Source organism: Chiloscyllium plagiosum, chromosome 2 (assembly GCF_004010195.1).
Source record: "Chiloscyllium plagiosum isolate BGI_BamShark_2017 chromosome 2, ASM401019v2, whole genome shotgun sequence".
Taxonomy (NCBI): Eukaryota; Metazoa; Chordata; class Chondrichthyes; order Orectolobiformes; family Hemiscylliidae; genus Chiloscyllium; species Chiloscyllium plagiosum.
The window spans coordinates 63,389,079-63,413,491 of NC_057711.1; the positions used below are offsets into that span (position 1 = coordinate 63,389,079).

Here is a 24,413-nt window from a genome sequence, read left to right on the forward strand (position 1 = left end):
CCTGGATCCTGAAGAAAATTTTAATCCTTTGTCTGAGGCTTGGCTTTGTGTTGGGGTTTTGCTGTGGGCTGACCCAGAGTCCTTCTGTTCTGGATATGTCCTGACTGCGGCTGTGCAATTGCCTTCATTTAAGTCGTCTTCCCCTCGCTCAGTCAGACTGGCGAAAGTGTCCATTTTCATTGGAATATCTCATATTCTCCGCTTGCCATATTTTCCAATGATAAAGCCAGTGGTGGTGCCTGGTTGAAGTCCTGTTGGGCTTCAGCTAGTAGGCACTTTTGCATGGCTACATCATTAATCCACATACCAAACAGTCTCTCAGAATCTCATTAAGAATCAAATCAAAATCACATTCTTTTGCCAATCATTTTAACCTAGTATTAAAAAAGTCCCGATATGGATTCCTCAGTTCTTGAATTTCCAAGTTCAAAAAGGAGAGCTTCTCAGTAATAGAGGAGGATAATATTCCTTAACTAAATCTGTCCACTCTTGAAAGATTTTAGTATTTGTTGCGTCAGGGAAAGTAATAACCGACAAAGCTGTAGGTCCTTAAGCTGTCGGGGACAGCACTCATTGGTTTTCATCTGCTCCAATGTTATTTGCACAGAGAACACAACGTTGTCTTTCCACACACTGGGCCCTGTCTTCAACGGCAGGATTGAACAAGTTAAGCTTCCCAAACAACAGCAGTAAGCCAGAAAGGCTTACCCCAACTCAAAGGTGACTGTTGTGACCGAATTTCTTCAGTGGTTGTACTTTTCTCTCATCGCCACTGGAATAACTCCACAGCGGCTGGTATCCCATCACCAAAACACCCTTCTTTTACTCATGGGAAGTGTAGATGGATGCAGATTCCTCAGAAACAGCTCTCAGAGTGAACAGAACTTATGACACTCCTGTTTATATCTGTCAGCCAGGGCTCTCTGATTGGACCAGATTATCAGCCCCAGTCGGGGAACTCATATTCAGTGAGGTCCAATTGGCTGCCCTCACCAGGCAGTGAGCATGGCTAGCAAATCGATGTGAGGTTTCTTGCCGGTATATTGTCATTCAAAGACCCTCAGTGCCTGATCAAGAGCCCCAGCATCAAGAAGTGAGAGGGTCAGCAACGAGACACCTCCCTCCTTCACTGCCAACTCCACCTATCTCCCTGTGATTCTGCAAACTCCAATGCCATCATTCCCCCATGGCTGAGATCCAGCAATGATATTAGACCTTGACTGATTGGCATGCCGATAACAGGCTCCATCTCCACAATAGTACTAATTGGATCGGATGCCTCTGCCAGTATAGCTGGAGGGCCAGGAGCCTTATACATGTTGAAGTCTGGGATCTCTACTGGATGGGGTTTGCAAGTGGGGTGTAGGGGAGATGACTTTGTATTTTGGGTGAAGAGGAGGGTAGATACAGGGAGGACCACCTAAGTTAGTGGGTGCCAGGAGGGATGGAAATAATGAAATACCCATTTCACTGACCAGCAACTCCCAGGGTTACAGCTACCAGACTCCACAATGGTTCGGGCTTGTCCTGCTGCCTGTTAAAATCAGAGCAATGACAGGACAAGGCCCTTCACTGAGCTTTAATTAAGCGGCCCAAACTAAACCTTCCCCAGTGCCCATAACATTGTGAGTGGAATGGGCCAGCTCGTTGCTGATGGTATGCTACTGTATTTATAAATGTAACCAACTTTCTTTTCCCTCCTATGATGAGCCTGTAAAATTCAGCCCGTAGTCTCTAGAAACAAGACCGGAGATCCCTAATCTCATTTACTCTGTTTTCAACTGCTGGACGAAGAAGGTGCACATCATCCCAGTCAGAATTCAATCCCCTCTGTGACAGAGCAAAGTCAATAGAAGTCTTTTTCCTTGGGTAGGGAAGTTCAAAACTAGAAGGCATAGGTTTAGGGTGAGGGGGAAACATTTAAAAGGGACCTGAGGGGTAACTCTTTCACGCATAGGATGGTGCATGTGTGGAACAAGCTGTCAGAGGAGGTGGTGAAAGCTGGTACAATTACAACATTTAAAAGGCATCTGGGTGGGTGTCTGAATCAGAATGAAATAGAGGCATATGGGCAAAATGCTGGCAAATGGGACTAGGTCAGATTGGGAGGTCCGGTCAGCATGGATGAGTTAGACTGAAAGGTCTGATACTGGGCTGTGTGACTCTATAATTCTGTAACTCTATGACTGCTCCAACCCACCATGACCACCCTAACCATGCAAATATTGAAGTTTTCAACCAACATGGTGTTGCAAAATATTAATATTTCTTCTATTCTTTTCATATTCAGGGAGCTGGCTGCACTGCTCTGGTAGTGGCTGTGGTTGCTAGGAAGCTGGAACTTACCAAAGCAGAAAAACATGTGCATAATTTTATGATGGACACACAATTGTCTAAACGAGTGAGTATGTCTTCTTCAAATGAAAATAAAATTAGGACAGGGAGATGGTATTTTCTTTAATAGAATATTTCACGGATATTCAAGAAAGTATCTTAAATGGCGAAAAAATAAATTTGAAAGCATCATGTTTTAGGCTTCAATTGTGTTCTTATTTTGACAGTAACTACATTAGAATTCCACTAATACATTATGGAACCAATTTCTGTCATGCTACAAATCTTTGCTCAATTTAAATGAAATATGGGTAGTCTGGCAGGCAAGGACAAATATTCGAGGAAGATGATGATGTGCCATGTGTCAGAAATTCTTTTTGTGGAGATGAAAAATAAATTCTCGTCCATTTGAAGCAAAGCTATGTTTTACAGCATTTACTATTTGGTACATAGTTATCTGTAGCTGAGGATCTTTTAAAATTCCAGGCAATAAATTTAAAATAGCAGGATTGCAACTTTAGAATTGCAGTGTAAAATTATGCTTAAAAAGTGCTGAAGAGAATATTATCTTGATGCTAGACTGCAATAATTTTTGCCTTCCATATTTTTTGCTTGCTATTGCTCTGCACAATTGATTGTTGTACTCACAATTCAAACAGCAGCTGCCCTGAACTTCCTCCACTGACCACCTCACCATCATTAGCCATCACCTCAACACCTCCCATGATCCCCTATAAGCCTTTCAATCCCATGCTTCCATCAAAATTTCTGCCCATTCGGCCCCAACTTCTGGGCCTCAAATCTGCCCACCAGTAACACCTCTATCATGCCGTCCTCATCCTAGAATCAGGACACTCCCAATCCTCACCTGCTCCTGTGACCTCTTCTCAAAAATTGTATTGCTCACCAGAAGCCAAGCCTGTCTGTCCTGGGAGGGGAATCTGTCATTAATGCTATATGTGCGCTGAGGAGTTAAACCACCACATCATGAGGGAACCCAAGCTCTCGATTCCCCATGAGCTACCAATGGATCAGAAAATTCCTTCTCCCTCTTAATGTTGGATCTCGTCGTAAACCATAGATTCAAATGCTGTTTGAACTAAAGTAATATTTGTTTAAAGAATGTTTGACCACTTTCCTTTCTAGCCTTGTTCTGTATTTTAAATTCGTGTTGTGTCAAATTGGCTTGAAAATTGACAATAAGTTGTTTTTGCACAGGTAAAAAATGCAGCTGCCAATGTTCTCAGGGAAACGTGGTTAATATATAAAAACACAAAATTAGTTAAAAAGATAGACCATGCAAAAGTGAGGAAACATCAACGCAAATTCTTACAAGCCATCCATCAGTGAGTACGGCTCCTAATTTTGTTAAGTTTTTGGCTAGTAGAACAGCAGGATAAAATTCCTATTATAATTAACTTTAGTAACAATGAAGCAAGAGTATTAAATGGCCTTAAATCACATTATACTTCTGTCAAGGTTTTGGAAATATTGACAATTTTTAATGTCACCAATCTTTAGAATGTGTGTTCTTTTTAAAATAGGTTTTATCATCAGATAATTGTTACTGACATGTTTGAGTTCTAAAAATCTAACTGATGTGCTAGGGCTACCTCCTGTATTTTTAGTTTTTGATATTTCTTCATATGTGGACATTTGATAATTCAGAATTTAATGTTGGGGTAATTCTCTGATTGTACACTCCCAGTGGGGAGCCATGCCAATGATGAACACAAGTCAGAACTGGGTATCATAGCTTTGACTTCAGCTGTGTTTTTCCCCACAACCCCAACAAGATCTACACCTACAGTATTAAAAAAAAAGTCTCAAAATCTTTCTATCCAGTCCCTTTTTGTGCAACACTGTAGTAACTAATACTGTTCAATATTCCTGCTGGCTTGTCAAAAAAAATTATACTCTGTTTTTTAGTTTATTGTGTTGGGTTGATTTATTTCAGTCTGCCGGTTTGACTCTTCGAATTACATGGTAACATTTTGGCAGAGTTTCTAAAGATAACACAAAATTATAACTTTTGGTCATTTTACTACTGTACCAATCACAGTAAAATGTTAATCTTACTATTAGAACTGTGATCCAAATGTAAAAACTTCTTTATTTCATCATATTACTTTAGAGGGGAATTGTGTGATGAAACATAATTGTTTCACTAAAACCTTTTTCTTCGAAGGGTTAAATTAAATGAAAGGTGTTTGTTTGTATCCCAGTCTGTTCCAATATGAAACTACTGTGTTAAATTGATATTATTTTATGCTTTGTTTTCTGGTGTGTCTTATTTTACATTTACTTTCTTTTTGTTTGTCTTTTTTATTTCTACAAAATGAAACTAGAGCTCGAAAGTAAGTTGTGTATGTTGCATTCCAAAGACTTTTCAAATCTATATGCATGCGTGAAAGAGGTTTTATCATTGTGAATCCAATGGTTTCGCCACTCCCATGGCAACCTGATCAGAAATCATGATCTAATCTGTGATAAGTGAAATTCAGTTGGAATGAAGAAGCAGTAAAATGGCTATAATAAAAAGCTGAAAGAAATACAGCTTTGTGCTAATACTATTGCTGTTTCATTTATTTTGCTCTTGTAGCTAAAAATATTGCCTGTGAAAAATATTTTGTACAAAATAAATAAACTTGCAAAAAGATAAAATAATATGTTAGCATTATTGAATAAATTACACTAACAGCTACAAAACAATGAATCATCATTTAATAATGTTTGTTAGCATTATCTGATACAATTTGAATTATTGCATTCAAAAAGACCTGGATTTTCCTGTGAAACAACTGATTTAAAATTTTTAAACGAAAAATAACAACAGTGTTAAAAGCATCGAGTTTAGAAAATTTGAGGAGTTTCCTTTTGTGACTTGCAGAAAGAATAAACTAGATACCAAATAATTTTCTTTTTGCAATAGGGACTTTGCTGAATTCTTGCACAATAGGTGCATATTTCCATATTCAAGTATAAATTCTCATAAGAATTAATGAACAGTTCCAATCTTCTGACAACACATCTGTTCTACTTACTCCATTCAAAACTGAATATTTTGCAAAGAATTTCATTTGGCTATTCTTTTATATTATTGTCCTTGATCTTCAAAATGACGTTGTACCAGAACTTTTGCATTGTCATGTCATGTTAAAGAATAATCTAAAATAGAATTTAAAACAAAATTTAGCAATGCTTGTCAAAAAGGCAAGAAAATGCAGTTTTTGGGGTCATGTGACTGGTCACTGCTAAGAGCAGCTGCATGTTCCAAGTTCAATGGGTAACATGCTGTTGTAAAATAATTTGATACTCGAAAGGGTCAAATTTCTTCTGGTTTCTATGTGAGGTATTATCTGAGCGTGAAAAACTTGGGAATATGTCTGGAGACCTACAAATCATGTTCATTTTCACTTCCAGGATTTGAATCTGGAAAATTATGCACTTGGTAATAAGGCAGGACCGAGTTCTTTGTGAATCTGGGCAATTGTACACTGGGTAATAAGGCAGGACTGAGGTCTCTGTGCCTCCCATCATATCTTTCCGGCTCTTTACTCAACAGAAACCCAAATATGATGGCATTCTCAAAGATCTGTGCTTTGTGATGACAATAAACATTTCTCACAACTCCTGTGGAGTCTTCCTGTGCTGGGATGTTGTCAGGGCAGTTAAGATAACCTGAATTTGCCGGCTTGCGTAAGTTCATGTTCGGTTGAAGTGGGTGCACGTTGCTTTTTTGCATTTGGTGAAGAGAGGATTGATCTGAGAGTCCTGAGCAGCAAGGTTATACTCATTATTTGAACATCCCCATGGCAGAATTATTACTTAGTTAGTGGGTTTCTGTTATCACTAATGTTTCTGAAACATGAGAGTGAGTCACCTGTTATGAGCAATGAAAGCATTTCCGTAGTGTAAGAAATTGTGTTGCTCTGAAAGAATGAATAATGCTGCTATTGTAGTAAGCTAGCCAGTTCTCTTGTTGTATCTTTCCAAAGTCATCTATTAGTTATCTATGTGCCCCCAAGTTGTCTCACATCCAATTTCTACTCTGTCTTATGACACACTATTCCCAGAACAGCTCACCACTCAGTGGATGTCAACCTTTTCAAGACTTTGGTCACGTGTTTTAATTGGTCAAACTCACCAAAAGATCAGTAATGTGACTTTTGTTTCTTCAGGTATATGAAAACAAAAGTGTGATAATTACATAAGGCTGCCTCCTTACCCATCCATAAAGCAGCCTTGCACACCATTCATGCACCTCCATGTCAAACTGTTTCTGATGGAGACAAAACTCAAATAGAACAATACAGTACATGAGGAAAATTCTGAGGGAGGAATCTCTTTGTGGTCTGAGTGATGTGGGCAGTGGTGAGATGTATGGTGGAACTGGGTGTCAAACACCCCAAAGCCCATTTCAACACTGAGAACCATTCATACCACCTTTTATGTTTTCCACAAGAGAAGTGGTGAGATTCTCAGTCAGCACCACTGAGATGTCAATTAACAGCCCAACTCACCTCAATAATTCTCCTATTTTACCAAAGTCGCCAAACAAATTCAACCGCCAGAAAAGCTCGATAACGAAACCAAAGCCAGCAACTAGTGGCTTCACCTTGCCACATTAGAAATTGACATCAACATCTCAGGGCATTCTCCATGGGCACAAGCCACAAGCACCCTTTATCCACGACATGTCCTAGCCTCTAACAGCCCTCATGGCACATCTCTAATTACTTAGAGTTTCAGAGATATACATGCTGACCAAATATCCAGAATAAATCTCATCATTTGGCCCACACCCTCTAAACCGTTCCTATTCATGTACCCATCCAGATGCTCTTTAAATGTAATTGTACTAGTCTCCATCACTTGCTCTGGCAGCTTATTATATACAAGAACCACTCTCTGTGTGAAAAAGTTGCCCCTTAGGTCCCTTTTAAATCTTTCATATCTCACCTTAAACCTATGCCCTCTAGTTTTGGACTCCCCCACCTGAGGGAAGAGACCTTGTCTACTTACCCTGTCCACGCCGTTCATGATTTTATAAACCACTACAAGGTATCTTCTCAGCCTCCAATGCTTCAGGGAAAACAGCCCCAGCCTATTCAGCTCTTCCCATAGCTCAAATCCTCCAACTCTGGCAACATCCTTGTAAATCTTTTCTGACCCTTTTCATGTTTCACAACATCCTTCCTATAGCAGGGAGACCAGAATTGAATGCAGTATTCCAAAAGTGGCCTAACCCACATCCTGTACAGCTGCAACTTCCCAACTCCTGTACTCAATGCACTAACTAGTAAAGGCAAACATACCCAATGTTCTTCATTATCCTATCTACCTCAATTCCACTTTCAAGGAACTATGAACCTGCATTCTAAGGTCTTTTTGTTCAGCAACATTCCCTAGGACTTTGCCATTAAGTGTACACGTCCTGTCCTGATTTGCCTTTCCAAAATGCAGCACCTCATAGTATCTAAATTAAACTCCATCTGATACTCCTCAGCCCATTGGCCATCTGATTTAGATCTGAGGTAATCTTCCTTGCTGTCCACAATACCTCCAACTTTGGTGTCATCTACAAACTTACTAACCATACCTCCTAGGTTGACATCCAAATCATTTATATAAATTATGAAAAGCAATGGACTCAGCACCAATCCTTGTAGCACACCACTGGTCACAGGCCTCCAACCTGAAAAGCAACCTCTACCACCACCCTCTGTCTTCTACCTTTGAGAAAGTTATTTATCTAAATAGATAGTTCCCTCCCTCTAACCTTGCTAACCAGCCTCCCATAAGGAACCTTGTTGAACACCTTACTGAAGGCCATTTAAATCACAACAACTGCTTGTCCTCATCAATCCTCTTTGTTACACCTTCAAAAATCTCAATCAAGTTCGTCAGACATGATTTCCCACGCACAAAGCCATGTTGACCATCCCTAATTAGTCTTTGCCTTTCCAAGTACATGTTGATCCTATCCCTCATGATTCCCTCCAACAACTTGCCCACCAACATTGTCAGGCTCACCTGTCTGTAGTTCCGTGACTTTTCCTTACCACTTTTCCTAAATAGTGGCACCATATAAGCCAACCTCCAGTCTTCCGGTACCTCACCTGTGGCTATCAAATATATAAATATCTCAGCAGGGGGCCCAACATTCACTTCCGAATTGCAGGACTCTTGCACCTCAACACTGCACCTTGGACTGTAGCAGCAACTATCATTGTAATCCAGCAGCATGCACTCTGACGCACAAACACCCAGCTCAAGGATTGGACCAGGCTGCAACTCTGGGCTGTTTGTACTCACTCACACTGAGCCTATCCTGGATGCTCACAGCCTCCCTACCTTGCTTGGCATGTCTTTTGTACATTATCCTGTCAACCAGAGATATCAGGCTCATATTAGCACAAACACAAAGCTTGTTATCACTGTCAGCAGGCCTCAGTCAAATCTGGGGGTGGATAGCTTTCACTGAGGGGGTCCCAGCACTGAGTGAAGGGCAGCCACTGATATCTGTCCAGATGCTGCTCAGCGCAGGCAGACTCCTTTCCTCATAAGAAGTAAGAATCTGAATGAGGGGTACACATCATTGATTGCCTTGACTTTTTTGTCCTGCTTTAGACTGTTTTTTCCCTGAAATGAGACAGACAGGTATTAAGGCAGATAAAAGTGCATGTGGTACACCTGCAGTGTTTGGTGGGCAGTTGTCTTGAGTGAGTGAGTGAGTAAGCAGTACCAAGGGCATGCAGGATTAGTGATGTCAGGGGTTGAGGTGTGTGACAGCAAGTGGGGAAGGTGTGGCAGGCAGTAGCGAGAGTGGTAGAGCATGAGCCTCAGTGGGAGGTGGGTACCGAAACAGAAATAGAGTGAGTGTGAGGTATTGGAAAGAAGATGATGATACTTACCCTGGCAGAGTGGAGAAGGTCATTGAAGTTCTTCCTACAGTGCTGGACATTCCTGCAGATAGCTGAGACCAAGTGGCTGTGGTCTGGTGTCATGACCTCCATGGCTAGTCCTGGGAAAGAGGAAGTCTTCTCTCTGCACCATTCCATCGAGCTGGACCTCCTTGTATATGCCTGCAACGTGTGGCACTGATTTCGCCCTATTTGTTATTTCTGGGACATATGTCAGGAACCATGCAGGGCAATGCTTATCCAGGTGTACAATGATATTTTAAAGATGGAGTTGTTGGCAGGGATGCTGGTGAATTCTGGGATACCACTGAGTGATGAGTTGTGTTGGGAATAGTGAGTGGTAAAATGGGTTGGAAATCAGATGTGAGAGACAACATAGGGAGGGTAGTAAGTAATTAAGAGGTGATTTTGATAATACAGTGAGAAAACTCATGGTACCACATGGTAACAAATCCTCCAGAAAACTGGATGCAACTCAGATTTAGGTTAAAAAAGGAAGATTCAGTACAAATCATCCCACATTTTGGCTAAGTCTCAGTTTCTCTCCACGAGGTCTATTGAATTGTCTTGCATGGTTGTCCCAAACAAGTCCTATCACCGTATTCTTGTGGCATCCATCCAATCTAATGTTAGCCCAGTTCTCCAAATGGCCATAGCCTGAAGTACTTGCCACTGTCGCAATATCCTGGGACCCCCCTTGTGCCGGCTTTTTAAAAAAGCCATTGTGCACCCAGTTAAATATTGTCAGTCCAGATCTACCTGGACAGTTAAAGATCATAAGACCATTATCTTAAGACAAAGGAGCAGAAGCAGGCCATTCAGCCCATTGAGTCTGCTGCACCATTCAATAAAGTCATAGCTAATTTGATAATCCTCTTTCCTGCTTTTTCTTATCACCCTTGACACCCTTACTGAAGACACATCGCTCTTGTCTCAGCCTTGAATATACTGAATGACCCAGCTTCTGTAGTCTTCTTTGGTAAAGAATTCCACACATTCACTACCCTCTGGTTGAAGAAATTCCTCCTCATCTCTGTCTTAAATGTGTGACCCCTCATTCTGAGATTATGCCCTCTGGTCATTGAGTCGCCTTCAAGAGAAATCAACCTTTCTGCATCCATACTGTCAAGTTTCCAAAGAACCTCGTATATTTCAATAAGGTCTGTCATTCTTCTAAATTTCAATGAGTACAGGCCCCAACCTACTCAACCTCTCCTCATAAGACTGTCCATATCCAGTTAAAAATCACACAACACCAGTTATAGCCCACCAAGTGTGTTTGGAAGTGCTAGCTGGTACAGAGGACCCTCAATTATCTGAACGACATGGGAAAGGAGAACTTTGGATAATCGAACTTTCGGTTAATCAAATGCCAGATAACACAGTTTAGCCAAGCATCCAGGATCTTGTGATCTTGCCGGATAATCCGAAATTTGGATAATCAAATGCCAGATATTTGAGGTTCGTCTGTACTTCCAAATAAACCTGTTGGACTATAACTGGTGTTGTGTGATTTTTAACTTTGTCCACCCCAGTCCTCCACATCATGTCCATATCCAGATCAGCCTAATGAAATGTCTCGACTTCCCCCAACACCAGTCTACCTTTGTTTAGATAAAGGGTCCAAAACTTCATAGTCTTGCAGTAGTGTTCTAATTAGTGACTTGCAGAATTATAGCAAAACGTTACTATTTTTGTATTTTGAAATATAGTCCAACGTTCCATTTGCCTTTCCTATTACCCACTGAACGTAGATGCTAGCCTTTTGTGATTCATTAACAAACACCCCCAGTTCCTTGGTTCTTTAGCTTTTTGTAGTCTTTATTTCAATAATGTTCATCTCCTCTATTCATCCCCTGCCAAAGTGCGTAACCTTACATTTTCCCACATTATATTCCATCTGCTAAGTTTATACTTACTTGTTTAAATGTCTATACTCCTCTGCAGACTCTTTATGCCATCCTCATCGTTTGCCTTCCCATTTATTTTTGTATTGTCCTCCAGCTTAGCTGTAGTACACTTTCCTCATCCAAGTCATTAATATACATGGTAACTAATTCTCACCCAAGCACTGATCCCTATGGCACTCCTCTAGTTAGAGGTTGCCATCCTGAAATTGCCTCCCTTATCCCAAAAGATTCTGGGGCATTTTCTAGGAACCCTGTCAGCTGGTCCATCCTGCATGGCATGTGGGTAGGACCATTAGCCACAGTGGTTGGTGCTGTCTGGGGGCTAGCAACAAGAGCTACAGTGACTTCATGGAGACACTTCCAGGAAAAAGCCAGTGACTGATTATAGCGAGAAGTACATTTGAATTATGCAAATATACATGAAGTTGTTGTAATGTCATCCTTCTGCTTGCAAAGTCCTGTGCACTGAGATTTAATGCTGGCAACATAATAACAGGCCTCATGGTTCATAGTTCAGTCCTTACTCTGTAAAACCACCTTTACTCATATATTTAGGCTTTTGACACAAAAGTAGGCGCACATGCACTTATGAGCAATGGCAGTATCATTTGATCTATCTACCAGTATGTGAGAGTTGTGTACTGCCCCCAATCCTACTTTGTCTTTGCTTTGTCTTGGGCCTTTCTAGTGATTGGTGGCTGAGGATATGTCACCATGGAGTACAGAAAGTGTATTGCCCTTAGGAAACATGTAGGGTTATTGTATGATGGCAATAAGTACAACCATAATTGGTCTGGCATAAATTGTAGAGCTTAGGGAGCTGCTACAAATATCTCTTGTTGAAAGCTAGAAGACAACTACCTCTCTCTACACATGAGTAGATGAACGTTAACCCACCAAAACCATTACCTTTGATAACAGTCATAAAAATTATGATCTAATTCTGTATGGATTTCATTAAATGTTCTTAATGGCTCCCCATTACTATTGACCAGCTACTGGGATGCCATTTATGGGAAATGAGCACAGTGGCGGGAACATGTCACAAAGCCAATGCAATATGGGTTGATTGTATTTGTATCATCCCTTCACATCCAAACCTGCCTACTTGGGGCTTGTATTGTTCAGTCGATTCAGTCCATATGGTCTTGATGCACCAATCAAGTGTCCAAAGACTGACTCATCAATCAGTTTAGAGAAATAAGTGTTTTGGTTCATTCTTTCCTTGGAATTCTAGTTTTTCAGTTATCTATTCATTTCACCAATGCTCATACTCCAGCATTGTTGGTATTTGTAAAGTTGGCCCCTTACATCTGAAGCTTTTGCTGCTTTTGGAGATGATAAATTTTACGTCATGAACTATAACAGTTTTTAAACAAAAATTCCAGCTTATTTCTGAATGTGACAAGGATTGATGTATAAATCAAGAGATGCCTGTAACTTTCTTGGGTGCTGTGGCATCTCATGAAATGTAGAAATTGGTGAAGAGAGAATGTTTATTTGATAATGATTTTCTGTCAGGACCCGAGAATCATCCAACTGATTTTAATTTATTGGTTTCAGTGAACTTCTGAGAACATGTGTACTACAGACTGAAACTTTGTATAAAAACGGTTAAACATTTCATTGTCCTGATCAATTCGTATGTAGATTATTGGGGCTCCCACACAACCAATACCTTCATTGAATCAGTTGTTGCTAATTTGCTGGAATGAGTACTGATCTCTCAGGATATTTCAATGAGGCTGGATAGCAATGAGTCTTTTTCTGCTTAGAACTTTGTATGTCATGATAATTTCGACTGTTGTCAGCTGTGAATGAAGTAGGGTTGTCTGTTTGGGAGGCGGAATTTTTGTTTGCATCTCAACCCTGAAATATGAAATTATAGACCACTTTTTATCCTGTCTGAATACTGAGGACATTTTGGGTCAAGGTTCATTTTTGGATTGGGAACTTAGTCTCCAATTTCAAAGTTGTTTATGGTGGTTTTTATTGGCACCTCTTGGGCTTTGAGAAATGCACGTTCCCCAGTGAAGCAGGGCCTAAGTGATGAAGTCATAGTCTGATGGTTTTATTTGGACATGCACAGAATTTTAGAGGTAAGAAAGCCTCATACCCAATAGCTTTGTGACCTGAAGATGAACCCTTAAGTTTCAATAAAATAAATTACATTTCCTTCTGGTCAAAGAGGAGCCGGAGCATTGTCCCTGGTCCAAAAAAGATGCCTAGGATTCTTCTCTATTCCAGGTGACCCTGGTTGTTATTGCTGTCCCACCCTTTCTTACAATGCTGAAGATCATTTCCCTGGCCTTTGGTTGCAATCTGCCATTGGTGATTTATTACACCAACCATTACTGTCAACCTGGGATAGCAAATGCCAGTATGGCTGCTGAAACAGAGAGTGAGTCTTATGGGTTAATCTGTTTACGAAATCTACTATTCCTTGTTTATAATTAGTATTTAACTTAAATTTATCGTTTGAAATTTTAACCGTCTTCCTGGCTTGAGATGGTTTAAACAAGCTCACTCTTGGGAGTTCCATAATTTTAACCCAGTGACACTTCAGGAATGGCAATATGTTTCCAAGGTAGGATAGTGAGTGGCTTGAAGAGGAACTTGCAGTTGATGGACCCTTGTCCTTATAGAATTGGTGGGTTTAAAAGATACTAAAGAGTGAATTTCAGCAATTTAGAAATGATAGGATGTGACATGTAATATCTTGAAGGGATTTGTGTTAGTGCATCAACTGTTTGCTGTATTCATTAACAACTTATATGATGGAATAGAATGTCATTGCGTCTAAATTCAATGGCATTCCAAACATAGGCAGTATTGAAAACAATGTAGATGGAAGCATAAAATTACAAAGAGATATTGGTCAATGAAATGAATGGAAAAAATGTTTGCAAATGGATTTCAGTATTGGCGAATATGAGGTTATCCACTTTGGTCTCAAAAAGGTTAGACGAGGGTGCTTTTCAACAGTGAAAACCTAGAAATAGTTTGGTTTCAACTAGACTTTGGAACCAAGTACAGCTATATAAAAAAAACCCAAAAGGTCTGTTGGAATTAATTTTTATTCACTCAGGTGTGTGAACATCACACTCGGGGCCAACATTATTGCCCATTCAGACTTGCCCTTACAAAGGTGGAAGTGAGTTGTCTTTTTAAACAACTGCAATCTACTTGGTATAGGTAGACCCACAGTGCCACGAGGAAGGAAGGTCCAGCATTCTGATACAGAAAAGAATGGTGAAAAATTTCAAAGTTATGTTGTTGAGTGACTTTGAGGTGAACTTGGCCCTTATAACTAGAGATATTGAGCACAAAGAAGTAGAAGTCATGCTTCATCTATACAAAGCTCTGGTAAAGCCACAACTAGAGTTGTGCAAGAGTGGAGTAAAGAGTTAGCAGCATGAGTCCAAAAGATGATGTTGCAATGATGATGTGAGATCACATGACTAAAAGAGAGTCTTAAGATGGAGGAAATATTTTGAGCTTGTGTCAATTAATGACTGTGCAAGTAGATAGTCAATAAATGAAATGTTCTTGTTAAAATGTGCATAGACTACTATAGAATGTTGTGGGATGTGGAACACCCAACCAGAAGAGAAAACAAGGTGTAGCACTGAAATCTAAGGTTAGTGAAGAAGAAGCCAAAAGCAGCAAGTATTGAAGGAAACATTCTAAAGGTAGAAATCAACAGAAATATTTCAGTCGCAGATCAAAAGGAAATAATTTTCAACTCACCAGAAAGTAATCATGCAAGCTGGGGAGCAGGACCTGAGTTCAAAACAGCAGCAATGCTTGATAGCCTAATTGTACCATCATTGGGGCTGTTAATCCAGAGACCCAAGTACCCAGGTTGAAATCCTACTATGGTAAATGATGGACTTTAAATTCAGTAGAAACAAAATCTGGAACTAAAGAGTCTAATGATATCCATAAAGCCATTGTTGATTGTTGGGAAAGTCAATTCTATATGTGATGCCACACCCACAGCAACGTGGTTGACTCTTAACTACCCTCTGAACAATAAATGCTCATCTCAGCCAGTTACACCCACATCCCATGAATAATTTTTAAAAAAAAGTCAGGGTCCATGGAACCATGGAATTATCACTACCATTTCAGAGCTCTTTCTGATTGCCAGTGGTTAACTGCAAGACCAGTCGGGGATGTTTGTCCAGGTATCAACCAGTTTTAGGGTTGAACTAAAACATTAGCACAATCAAGTGAGTACACTGCTCGATGTAATCGGGGCCATCACTGATGATGTATCGACCAGACAAGGGGGGATCCTAACACATAGGCGTAGAAGCAGGCCATTCAGCCCATTGGCTAATCTGATAATCTTCAACTCCATTTTCCTGTGTTTTCCCCATAACCCTTGATTCTCTGGCTGCTTAAAATCTCTCTCTACCTCAGCCTTGAATACATTTAACGATCCAACCTCTACAGGCCTCTGTGGTAGTGAATTCCACCAATTCACTACAATCTGAGAGAAAAGAATCCTTTTTTCTGACTCAAATGACTAACCCCTTATTCTGAGATTGCGCCCTCTGGTCCAAGACTCTCCCAGAAAGGGAAACAGCATCCTTGTGTCTACTCTGTCAAGTCCCCTAAGAAGCTTACATTTTTCAATAAGAACACCTCGCACTATTCTAAACTTCAATGAGTACAGACCCCACTTACTCAACCTCTCCTCATAAGAAAATCCCTCTAAATCTGGAACCAATCCAGTGATCCTTCTCTGAATTATTTCCCAATGCCAGATTATCTCTCTGTAGTTAAAGGAACCAAAACTGTTCACAGTGTGGTTTGACAAGTGCCTTCTATGGTTTTAGCAAGACATCCTATTATTATACTCCATTTCCTTTAACTAAAGGCCGACAATCAATGTGCGTTCCTATAATTTCTGAACTTGATGCTAGTTTTTTATAATTCATGCATGAGGACCCCAAATTCATCTGTGCTGAGCTTTCTGTAGTCTTCTTTCATTTAAATATTGACTTCATCTGTACTTTCTGCCAAAGTCCATAAGCTCACATTTTCCTCACATTACAATCCATATGGCAAAATTTTTGCTCAGTAGCTTAACCTGTCATTATTCCTATATTTGTCATTAGTTGCCTTCCAGCCTATTCTTGTGTGATAGTTGTAGTATATTCACTTTCCTCATCCTAGTCATTAATATATATTGCAAATAAGTAATGGGTAACAGTCATCTGATCCCTGTGGTACTCCATTAGTTATAGGTTGCCATCCTGAAAATGCCCCCCTTAACCAAACACTCATCATCTATTAGTTAGCCAATTCTTTTTCAATGCTAATGTACACCCACAAAATGGATCTTCTTCATATGATGAATCTCTAAAGTCTTCAATACATATTTTAATGTCCAAAATGCCAGATTATTGAACAGGCTAAGTTTAACAAATGAAGGCAGAGACGAAGGGGAATCCATCAATTCCTTTATCAATAATCTTTATAGATTATCTGTAAATTGGTATGGTTGCCTAAAAGATAAACTGACATAAGACTGCATTGTTGTCATGGTGATAGATGTGGCATTGACTGTTTTTTTTTGCAATAAGGGGATTTAATGCTTGCGAAAGCAATATAGTTTGCAAGATAACCTGAGATCCATTGGATAATTGGGGAACAATTCATGGAGAGTCCAATGCTGTGTAAAAGTAGCCAGGTGGGTTTTGTGCAGTTTGTAGGCCGGTAAGTAGAAAATGTGCTGAATCAAAAGCTCAACAAAAAGAGTAAAAGTAACTAACCACCCTTTGAAACGCTTTTAATTTAGTGGGAACATGACATGTAAGCACAATGACTGGTCAGTGGGGAATCAATGCACAATGCAATAAACCTGATCATTTAAAACATCTACTACCATTCTAAAACTGGAAGTATGAGGAATTACACTGACAGCCAATTTAGGATTCTTAGTTGAGGGTTCGCAGTATGGGGCAATCTGTGTACAAAGGAGCCTCAATTATCCGAACTTCCGATTATCTGAACAAGACACTCCCTGCCTGTGTCGTTCCTCTGTATTGAAAGCTATATCTATTAATATACTGCACCCTATTCTTTGCAAACAGAAAGAACATGTACATGCACAGTGCCTGTTTCAACTCCATAAAATAGGTGGTGGTCATTTGCCCGTACGTTTTGCTGAGCAATGCCTTAACCAGTTGGAGTCAACCTGCCTGGTTTAAAATTTAAACAATGCCTGGCTGCTAAATGTCAATCATAGAACATAGAATAATACAGCACAGTACAGACCCTTCAGCCCTTGATGTGGTGCCGACCTTTTATCCTATTCTAAGATCAAACTAACCTACATACCCTTCATTGTGTTATTTTCCATGTACCTATCCAAGAGTCACTTAAATGCCCCTAATGTATCTGACTTTACTACCACTGCTGGCAGAGGAACCCACACACCCACCACTCTCTGTGTAAAGAACCTACCCCTGATATCTCCCCTAAAGCTTCCTTCAATCACCTTAAAATAATGCCCCAGGGAAAAAGTCTCTGGCTATCCACTCTATCTATGCCTCTCATCATCTTTTACACCTCTATCAAATCACCTCTCATTCTTCTTTGCTCCAGTGAGAAAAGCCCTAGCTCTCTCAACCTCCAGACATGCCCTCCAGTCCAGGCAGCACCTTGGTAAATATCCTCTGCACCCTCTCTAAAACTTCCACATCCTATAATGAGGCAACCAGAACTGAACACAATATTCCAAGTGTGATCTAACCAGGGCTCTATAGAGCTGCAGCATAACATCCATATTAATGGTAATGCCTCTACCAACTAGAGTCAATCAACACCCTCCTCTCATGTAGTGTGAATGTTAGTTTTCACCTTCAATTTATATTCTTGAATACTGTCATGATGAGTACAAAATGAAAAAGTTCAACAAAATGTGTTTTGTTTCGCTATAAACAAATTTTGAGATTTTATAATGCAAATCACAAGAATAAAGGTTGATTCTTAGAAAATGGAGGTGATCAGAGCAATTCCACAATATAAGAACATAGCAGAACATCGATGATCTCTCGGACTGGTTAACCAAGTAACAAACTTCATATCATGTATTAATACAAAGGAAATTGCAAAGATGATCTCTTGCATTCAATGCTTTCAACCATGTATTTGATGAGATTATGACTCAATCATGGAGAATGTACAAGGGAATATCAAACAATGGCAGATGCCTTATCCAGAATAATGTCTGATGAGGTTGCGAAACAAGATCTTCGAGTGTTTACCAGCATCAGAGAGAAAAAAAGAGAAATGAGAACTCAAAGCAGAGATGAAGAATGTCTCCGATTTAGAGAAAATTGCCAGGATGGATGGACAGTGTATATTCCCAACAATTCTGAATTGAGACAATATTTTGAGCAATGAAAACATCTCATAATTATGGATGTTTATGTAGTCTTTAACAAAAAGCATTAACAGTGCATAAAACAATCTGAGTTGATATTCTCCAATAAGATAATCTCAGAATAATTAAATGTCATTCAAGTGACTAGGGATTACTTGTTTGATTGAGGAAATGATATTTAACTGTCAAATCTACACTATCCATGAACAGGCACAGAAATAACTTCTACTAATGTCACCATTGCTATTGAGACTTTGGAAAGGTTAGGAATGGACATATTTGAATTCAAGGGGAAAATTTCCATCCTTATTATCAACTCTTCCTCAGAGTGGACTTATTTAGTCATCTCTACAATTTCATGGTGGACACGGTGTCAGAGACATTAAAATGAATCTATTTAGCTTTACCTAGCGTAGTTATATTTGATAATGGACCATAATTTGCAAATGAACAGTTTTCGTAAATGAAGGAATATGTGTTCACTCATGTAACAAATTAACCTCAGTACCTGCAAGCAAGCAGTGAAGCAGAAAGTGGATTCAGAACAATTAAAACAAAACTTCTGAAGAAAAATAAATCTTTAACACAGTTTATTGAATCATAGATCATCACCATTGCAAAATGGATGATTTCTAGTGGAATTATTAATGGGACAAAGACTGAAAATATAGCTTCCATCATTGTCTGGCAATGTTGAGTAATGGTTTCACTACCTGAGTCTAAGAGAGGCTAATCTACTTATTACGAGTCCTAGACTTAACCATTTTCAGCAGCTTCATCAATGATCTGCCCTCTGTCACTAAGTCAGAAGAGGGATGCTTACCAATGATTCCACAATGCTCAGCAACATTCATGTCTCCTCAAATATTGAAGCAGTCCATGTTCAAATACAACAAGACCTGGATAATATCCAGATTTGGGCTGGCAAGCACAAGCAACATTTGTGCCAAACAGGTAGACCAGTCCTGAAGAAGGATTACACGCAAAACATCGACTTCTCCACCTCCTGATGCTGTTTGATTTGCTGTGTTCTTTCAGCCTTCTGCTTGTCTAAACAGGTAGACCAAACAATGATCATCTCCAACAAGAGAGAAACTAACTGTTGCTCTTTGACATTAAAAGCATTACCACCACTGAATCTCCGCTGTCAACATTCTGAGGGTTACTACTAACCAGAACCTGAACTGGACTTGCTATATAAATGAAGTGCAACAGTAGGTCAGAGTCTAGGAATCAACAGTGAGTAACTCACTTCCTGTCTCCCCAAAGCTTGTCCACCATCTACAGGGCATAAGTCAGAAGTGAGATGGAATACCTGCCACTTTCCTAGATGGCAACACTCCAACAACACTCAAGAAGCTTGAAACAGTCCAGGATAAAGCAGCCTGCTTGGTTAGCTCCACATTCACTCCTTCCACCACCGATGCTCAGTAGCCGCAATGTTTATCATTTACAAGATGCACTGCAGCAATACACCAAAGCTCCCTACACGGCATCTTGCAAGCCCAAAACCACTATGATCTGGAAGGATAAGAGCAACAGATACATAGGTAAAAACAATGACTGCAGATGCTGGAAACCAGATTCTGGATTAATGGTGCTGGAAAAGCACAGCAGTTCAGGCAGCATCCGAGGAGCAGTAAAGTCGACGTTTCGGGCAAAAGCCCTTCATCAGGAATACAGGGTACATAGGAACACTACCACCTATATGTTCCCCTTCAAACACAAACTTTGGGGCCCTAGAACAATTCTAACAAATTTATACTGCATTCCTTCCAAGAACAAGATATTCCTCCTAACTTGCAGTTCCCAGAACTGCTTGCTGGTTTATCCTCTATCTAGGTTGGATTACCTCATAAATCTCACTCATCAACAATCTTTTCTGTATCGACTACTAACACAGCTACGGATCTACACAAACCCAGAATGTCTCCTCCATGAACCTCTCTTCAAACTCTCTTCCACTCATGATTTTGTATTCATTCATGGGATGTGGACATTGCCTTTATTGTCCATCTCTAGTTGCCGTTGAACTCATCGGTATTAAACTGTCTTTTTAAACAGTAACATTTTGTATAGGCACACTTGCAATGCTATTAGGATGGGAGTTCTAGGATTTTGACCCAGCTATAGTGAAAGGTCAGCAATGAAGACAGATTAAGACCGGGTTTGTATTTCCTGAAATTCAGATGTTTGAAGTGATTTGATCAAAAAGGTTTCAAGAGAATAAATCAATTTAATAAGTTTGATTTGGAGAAATAATTTCCATTAGTTGAAGAGTTTAGGACCTAGGCAACTTTTTACTTCCCTTCTAGTTGTATCTAGTAGAAGTGTCATTAGTAAGATAGTCATAACGAAATGTCAAGGAATGTAGAAAAAATCATGAGAAAATAACATAGAGGCAGAGGTTATGTTTTAAAATTGACTAACTCAATGTTGAACCCAGAAAGCTGCAAAATATGCAGTCAAAAGATAAGCTGTTGTTTCTTAAAGCTGCATTGAACATCACTGAAACACTGTAAGAAGTCAAGAACTGAAAGGATAATGTGTCAGGGATAAGGTGGAGAATCGTAATGACAGTCAACTGTAAGGCTGGGGTAGGACTCATGGTTGGAATGGAAATGTTCCACCAAGCAGTTACCTATTCTGCATTGGGTGTTCCTACTGTAAAAGAAGTAAGGTTGCATGGGCAGGGGCTGAGATGGGAGAGGAGCAGTGTAGTTTTTTAAATTTGTTATTTATATAACAGAATCTAAACAAAGTTGGTATTGCAGGTAATGCTCAGTGAGACTGATCATGTAGATCAAGTTCCTGATAGCCCGGCTCACTTGTGTCAGTTTATTGTCAACATGTATGAGGTACTCAGCTGTTGGTGCTGGCTCATCATACCTATCCAATTACTGCATTCCAGCAGTCAGCACATCTTCTTGTGAAACTGCTTTGCCAGATATCTTGAGAACAAATGAACGTGCTGTCAAAACAAACTAGTAATTTTTTTTAGAATTTACTGTCACATTTAACTGCATTTGTTGAGTGCTAAAAGTACACATTAGGCCACAATGACAACATTCACGCAACAATGCAGAAAATTATCCAGCCAAAAACCAGAACAAAACTATTCCAGCCAATGAGCAGCCACAGTTTCAATCATCAACAAAGTGATGGAAAGCATCATCTATAGTAATATCAAGTAGCAGTTAGATACTGATAACTTTCTCAATGATGTTCAGCTGGATTCTGCCAGGAGTATCAGTCAGCCAGGTCTCCCTGATAGGACCAGTTTAACACCCCAAGCAGGAAACTCATATTCTATGAGGTCCAACTGGTTGACCTTGTTACAATCACTACAGTGGTGAAAAGAGCCCAATGCATCAGTGCAAACATTAATGCTGAAGCTTTGGCTGTGATCTTCAGCCATAAATGCCAAGTGGATGACCCATTTTGGCCTCCTGCAGTGTCCCCGAGCATTACAGGTTCCAGTCTTCAGCCAAATCGATTCATTCCACGTGATATCAAGAAACAGTTGGAGACACTGCATACCGCAAAGTCTATGGGCCCTGATAACATTCCGGCAATAGTACTGAAGATTTGTGCTCCAGAACTTGCCGATCCCCGAGCCAAGCTCTTCCAGTACAGTGACAACACTGGCATTGACTGACAATGTGGAAATTTGCCCAGGTATGTCTTGTACTTAAAAAGCAGGACAAGTGACAGACGTTTCATGGACTTTGTAAAGCCTTTGATAAGATTCCGCATGGTACACTAATTAGTAAAGTTAGATCACATGGGATTCTGGGTGGGCTTGCAACTTGGATACAAAATTGTCTTGATGGTCAAGACGGAGGGTGATAGTGAAGGGTTGTTTTTCAGTCTGGAGGCTTGTGACCAGTGGTGTTCCACAGGGAATGGTATCGGGTCCACTTTCATTTGTCACGTACATAAACGATTTGGATGAGGAGACATGGTTAGTAAGTTTGCGGGTGGCGCCAATATTGATGGTATAGTGGACAGTGAAGATGGATTTCTAAGATTACAAAGAGATCTTGATCAGTAATTGGGTGAATGTGCTGAGGAGTGGCAGATGGAGTTTAATTTGGATAAATGCGAGGTATTGGATTTTGGTTAAAAAAAACAAGGACAGGACTTATTCAGTTCACAGTAGGGCCTTGGATAGTGTTACAGAACAGAGGGACCTAAGGGTTCAGGTATATAATTCCTTGAAATTTACATTTCACGTAGACAGGGTGGTTGAGAAGGTGTTTGGCACACTTGCCTTCATTGCTCAGACATTTTGAGTTGAGGAGTTGGGACGTCGTGTTGAGGTTGTACAGAATGTTAGTGAGGTCTCTTCTGGAGTACAGTGCCCAGTTCTGGTCATTCTGCTATAGGAAAGGTATTATTAAATTGGAGAGGGTTCAGAAAGATTTACCAGGGTGTTGCTGGGAATGAACACTTTGAGTTATAAAAATGGGCTGGATAGGCTGGGACATCTTACACTGAGTTTTATAAAATCATGAGGGGCATAGATAAGGTGAGAAGCAAGTGTCTTTTCTCTGGGATTGTGAGTTCAAAACTGGTGGGGGATATTTTTTCCGGAGAGAGGAGAAACATTTAAAAAGGACATTTAGGGACCAAAGCTTTTACACAGAGTGTGGTTCATGTCTGAATAAACTGCAAGTGGAAGTGATGGATGCAGGTACAGTTACATTTAAAAGATATTTGGATAAGTGTGTGAACAGGAAGTGTTCGGAGAGATAGGAACCAAAAGCAGGCAAGTGGGAACATGGTCAGTATGGACTGGTTGCCCTGAAGGGTCTGTTTCCATGCAGTGTGGCGCTATGACAGTATGACTACTTGGCTCCAAATATCTGAACAGCCTTGAACCAAACAAAGATAACAACAGAGCTGAATTCCAAAGGTGAGATGCGTGTCACTGCCCACGATGTCAAGGCACCATTTGAGTGGGTAAGGCATCTGGGAACCTGGAAAAACTGAAGTCATTGGGATTCAGGGAAAACTCTCCACTGATTGAACTTACACCATGCTCAAAAGAAGATGGTTCTGCTTTTTGAAAATTAATTGTTTAAGTCCTCGGACATCACTGCATGAGTTCCTAAGGACTATGCCCAACACCCAAGTAAATTTGGAAGTTTTATCAATGACCTTGCCTCCAACGCAGGGTCAGAATTGAAGATGTTCACTGATGATTGAACAGCATTGAGTAATATGCATAACGCATCAGATATTGAAACAGCTTGCAGAAGGACCTTGGGTCCTTCAGGCTTAGCAAACAACAGTAGCACTGCATCAAGTGCCAAGCAGTGACCACTCCCAGCAAAAGAAGCTCTAACTATCACCCTTGACATTCATCAACATTACTGTTGCTGAATACCTCACCAATAACAGCAAACAACGAACTTTTTTTTACCAGAAACTTAAGTGGATCAGCCACATATATAATGAGTATGATGAAATCATCACCATCGCCTATCTGTCATTTCAAGGATGGCAGCTGCTCGGGGTCACAAGTTTTTGCAATAGATCTTAATGTTACTGAACAGACTGACTCTCAACCTGCACACCTTTGAAAACATAGAGCCCATCTTGTCTGGTTGCTTGCAGCTTAACAACAGTCAGGTACTTCTACACTATGCACATGTGAGCTGTCCACTTGATCAACATCCCACCGGTCACCTTAAATATTCCCTCCCTCCACTACCAGTGCACAGTAGCAGCAGTATTTACCATCTAACAGATGCACTGCACAGCTCCTTTGACACATCTTTAAAACCAGTGATCTTAGATCTCTTTTCCCCAGGGTAGAAATTGCAATTAGTAGGG

At 40.2% G+C, this 24,413-nt stretch overlaps 1 protein-coding gene across 5 annotated transcripts in view; it reads left to right on the forward strand.

Moving 5' to 3' along the window:
- Nucleotides 1-24,413, forward strand: part of LOC122560288 (small conductance calcium-activated potassium channel protein 2-like) — a 240,128-nt gene that overhangs the window by 191,698 nt on the left and 24,017 nt on the right. For 4 of the 5 annotated variants that reach the window (XM_043710851.1, XM_043710841.1, XM_043710870.1 and 1 more), the window contains 2 exons: nt 2,291-2,401; nt 3,553-3,680. In XM_043710851.1, the coding sequence (XP_043566786.1) occupies nt 2,291-2,401; nt 3,553-3,680 (239 nt within the window). Of the gene's footprint in view, nt 1-2,290; nt 2,402-3,552; nt 3,681-4,682; nt 4,939-24,413 lie in introns of those variants that run through there. The other variant, XM_043710860.1, reaches the window with a different exon arrangement.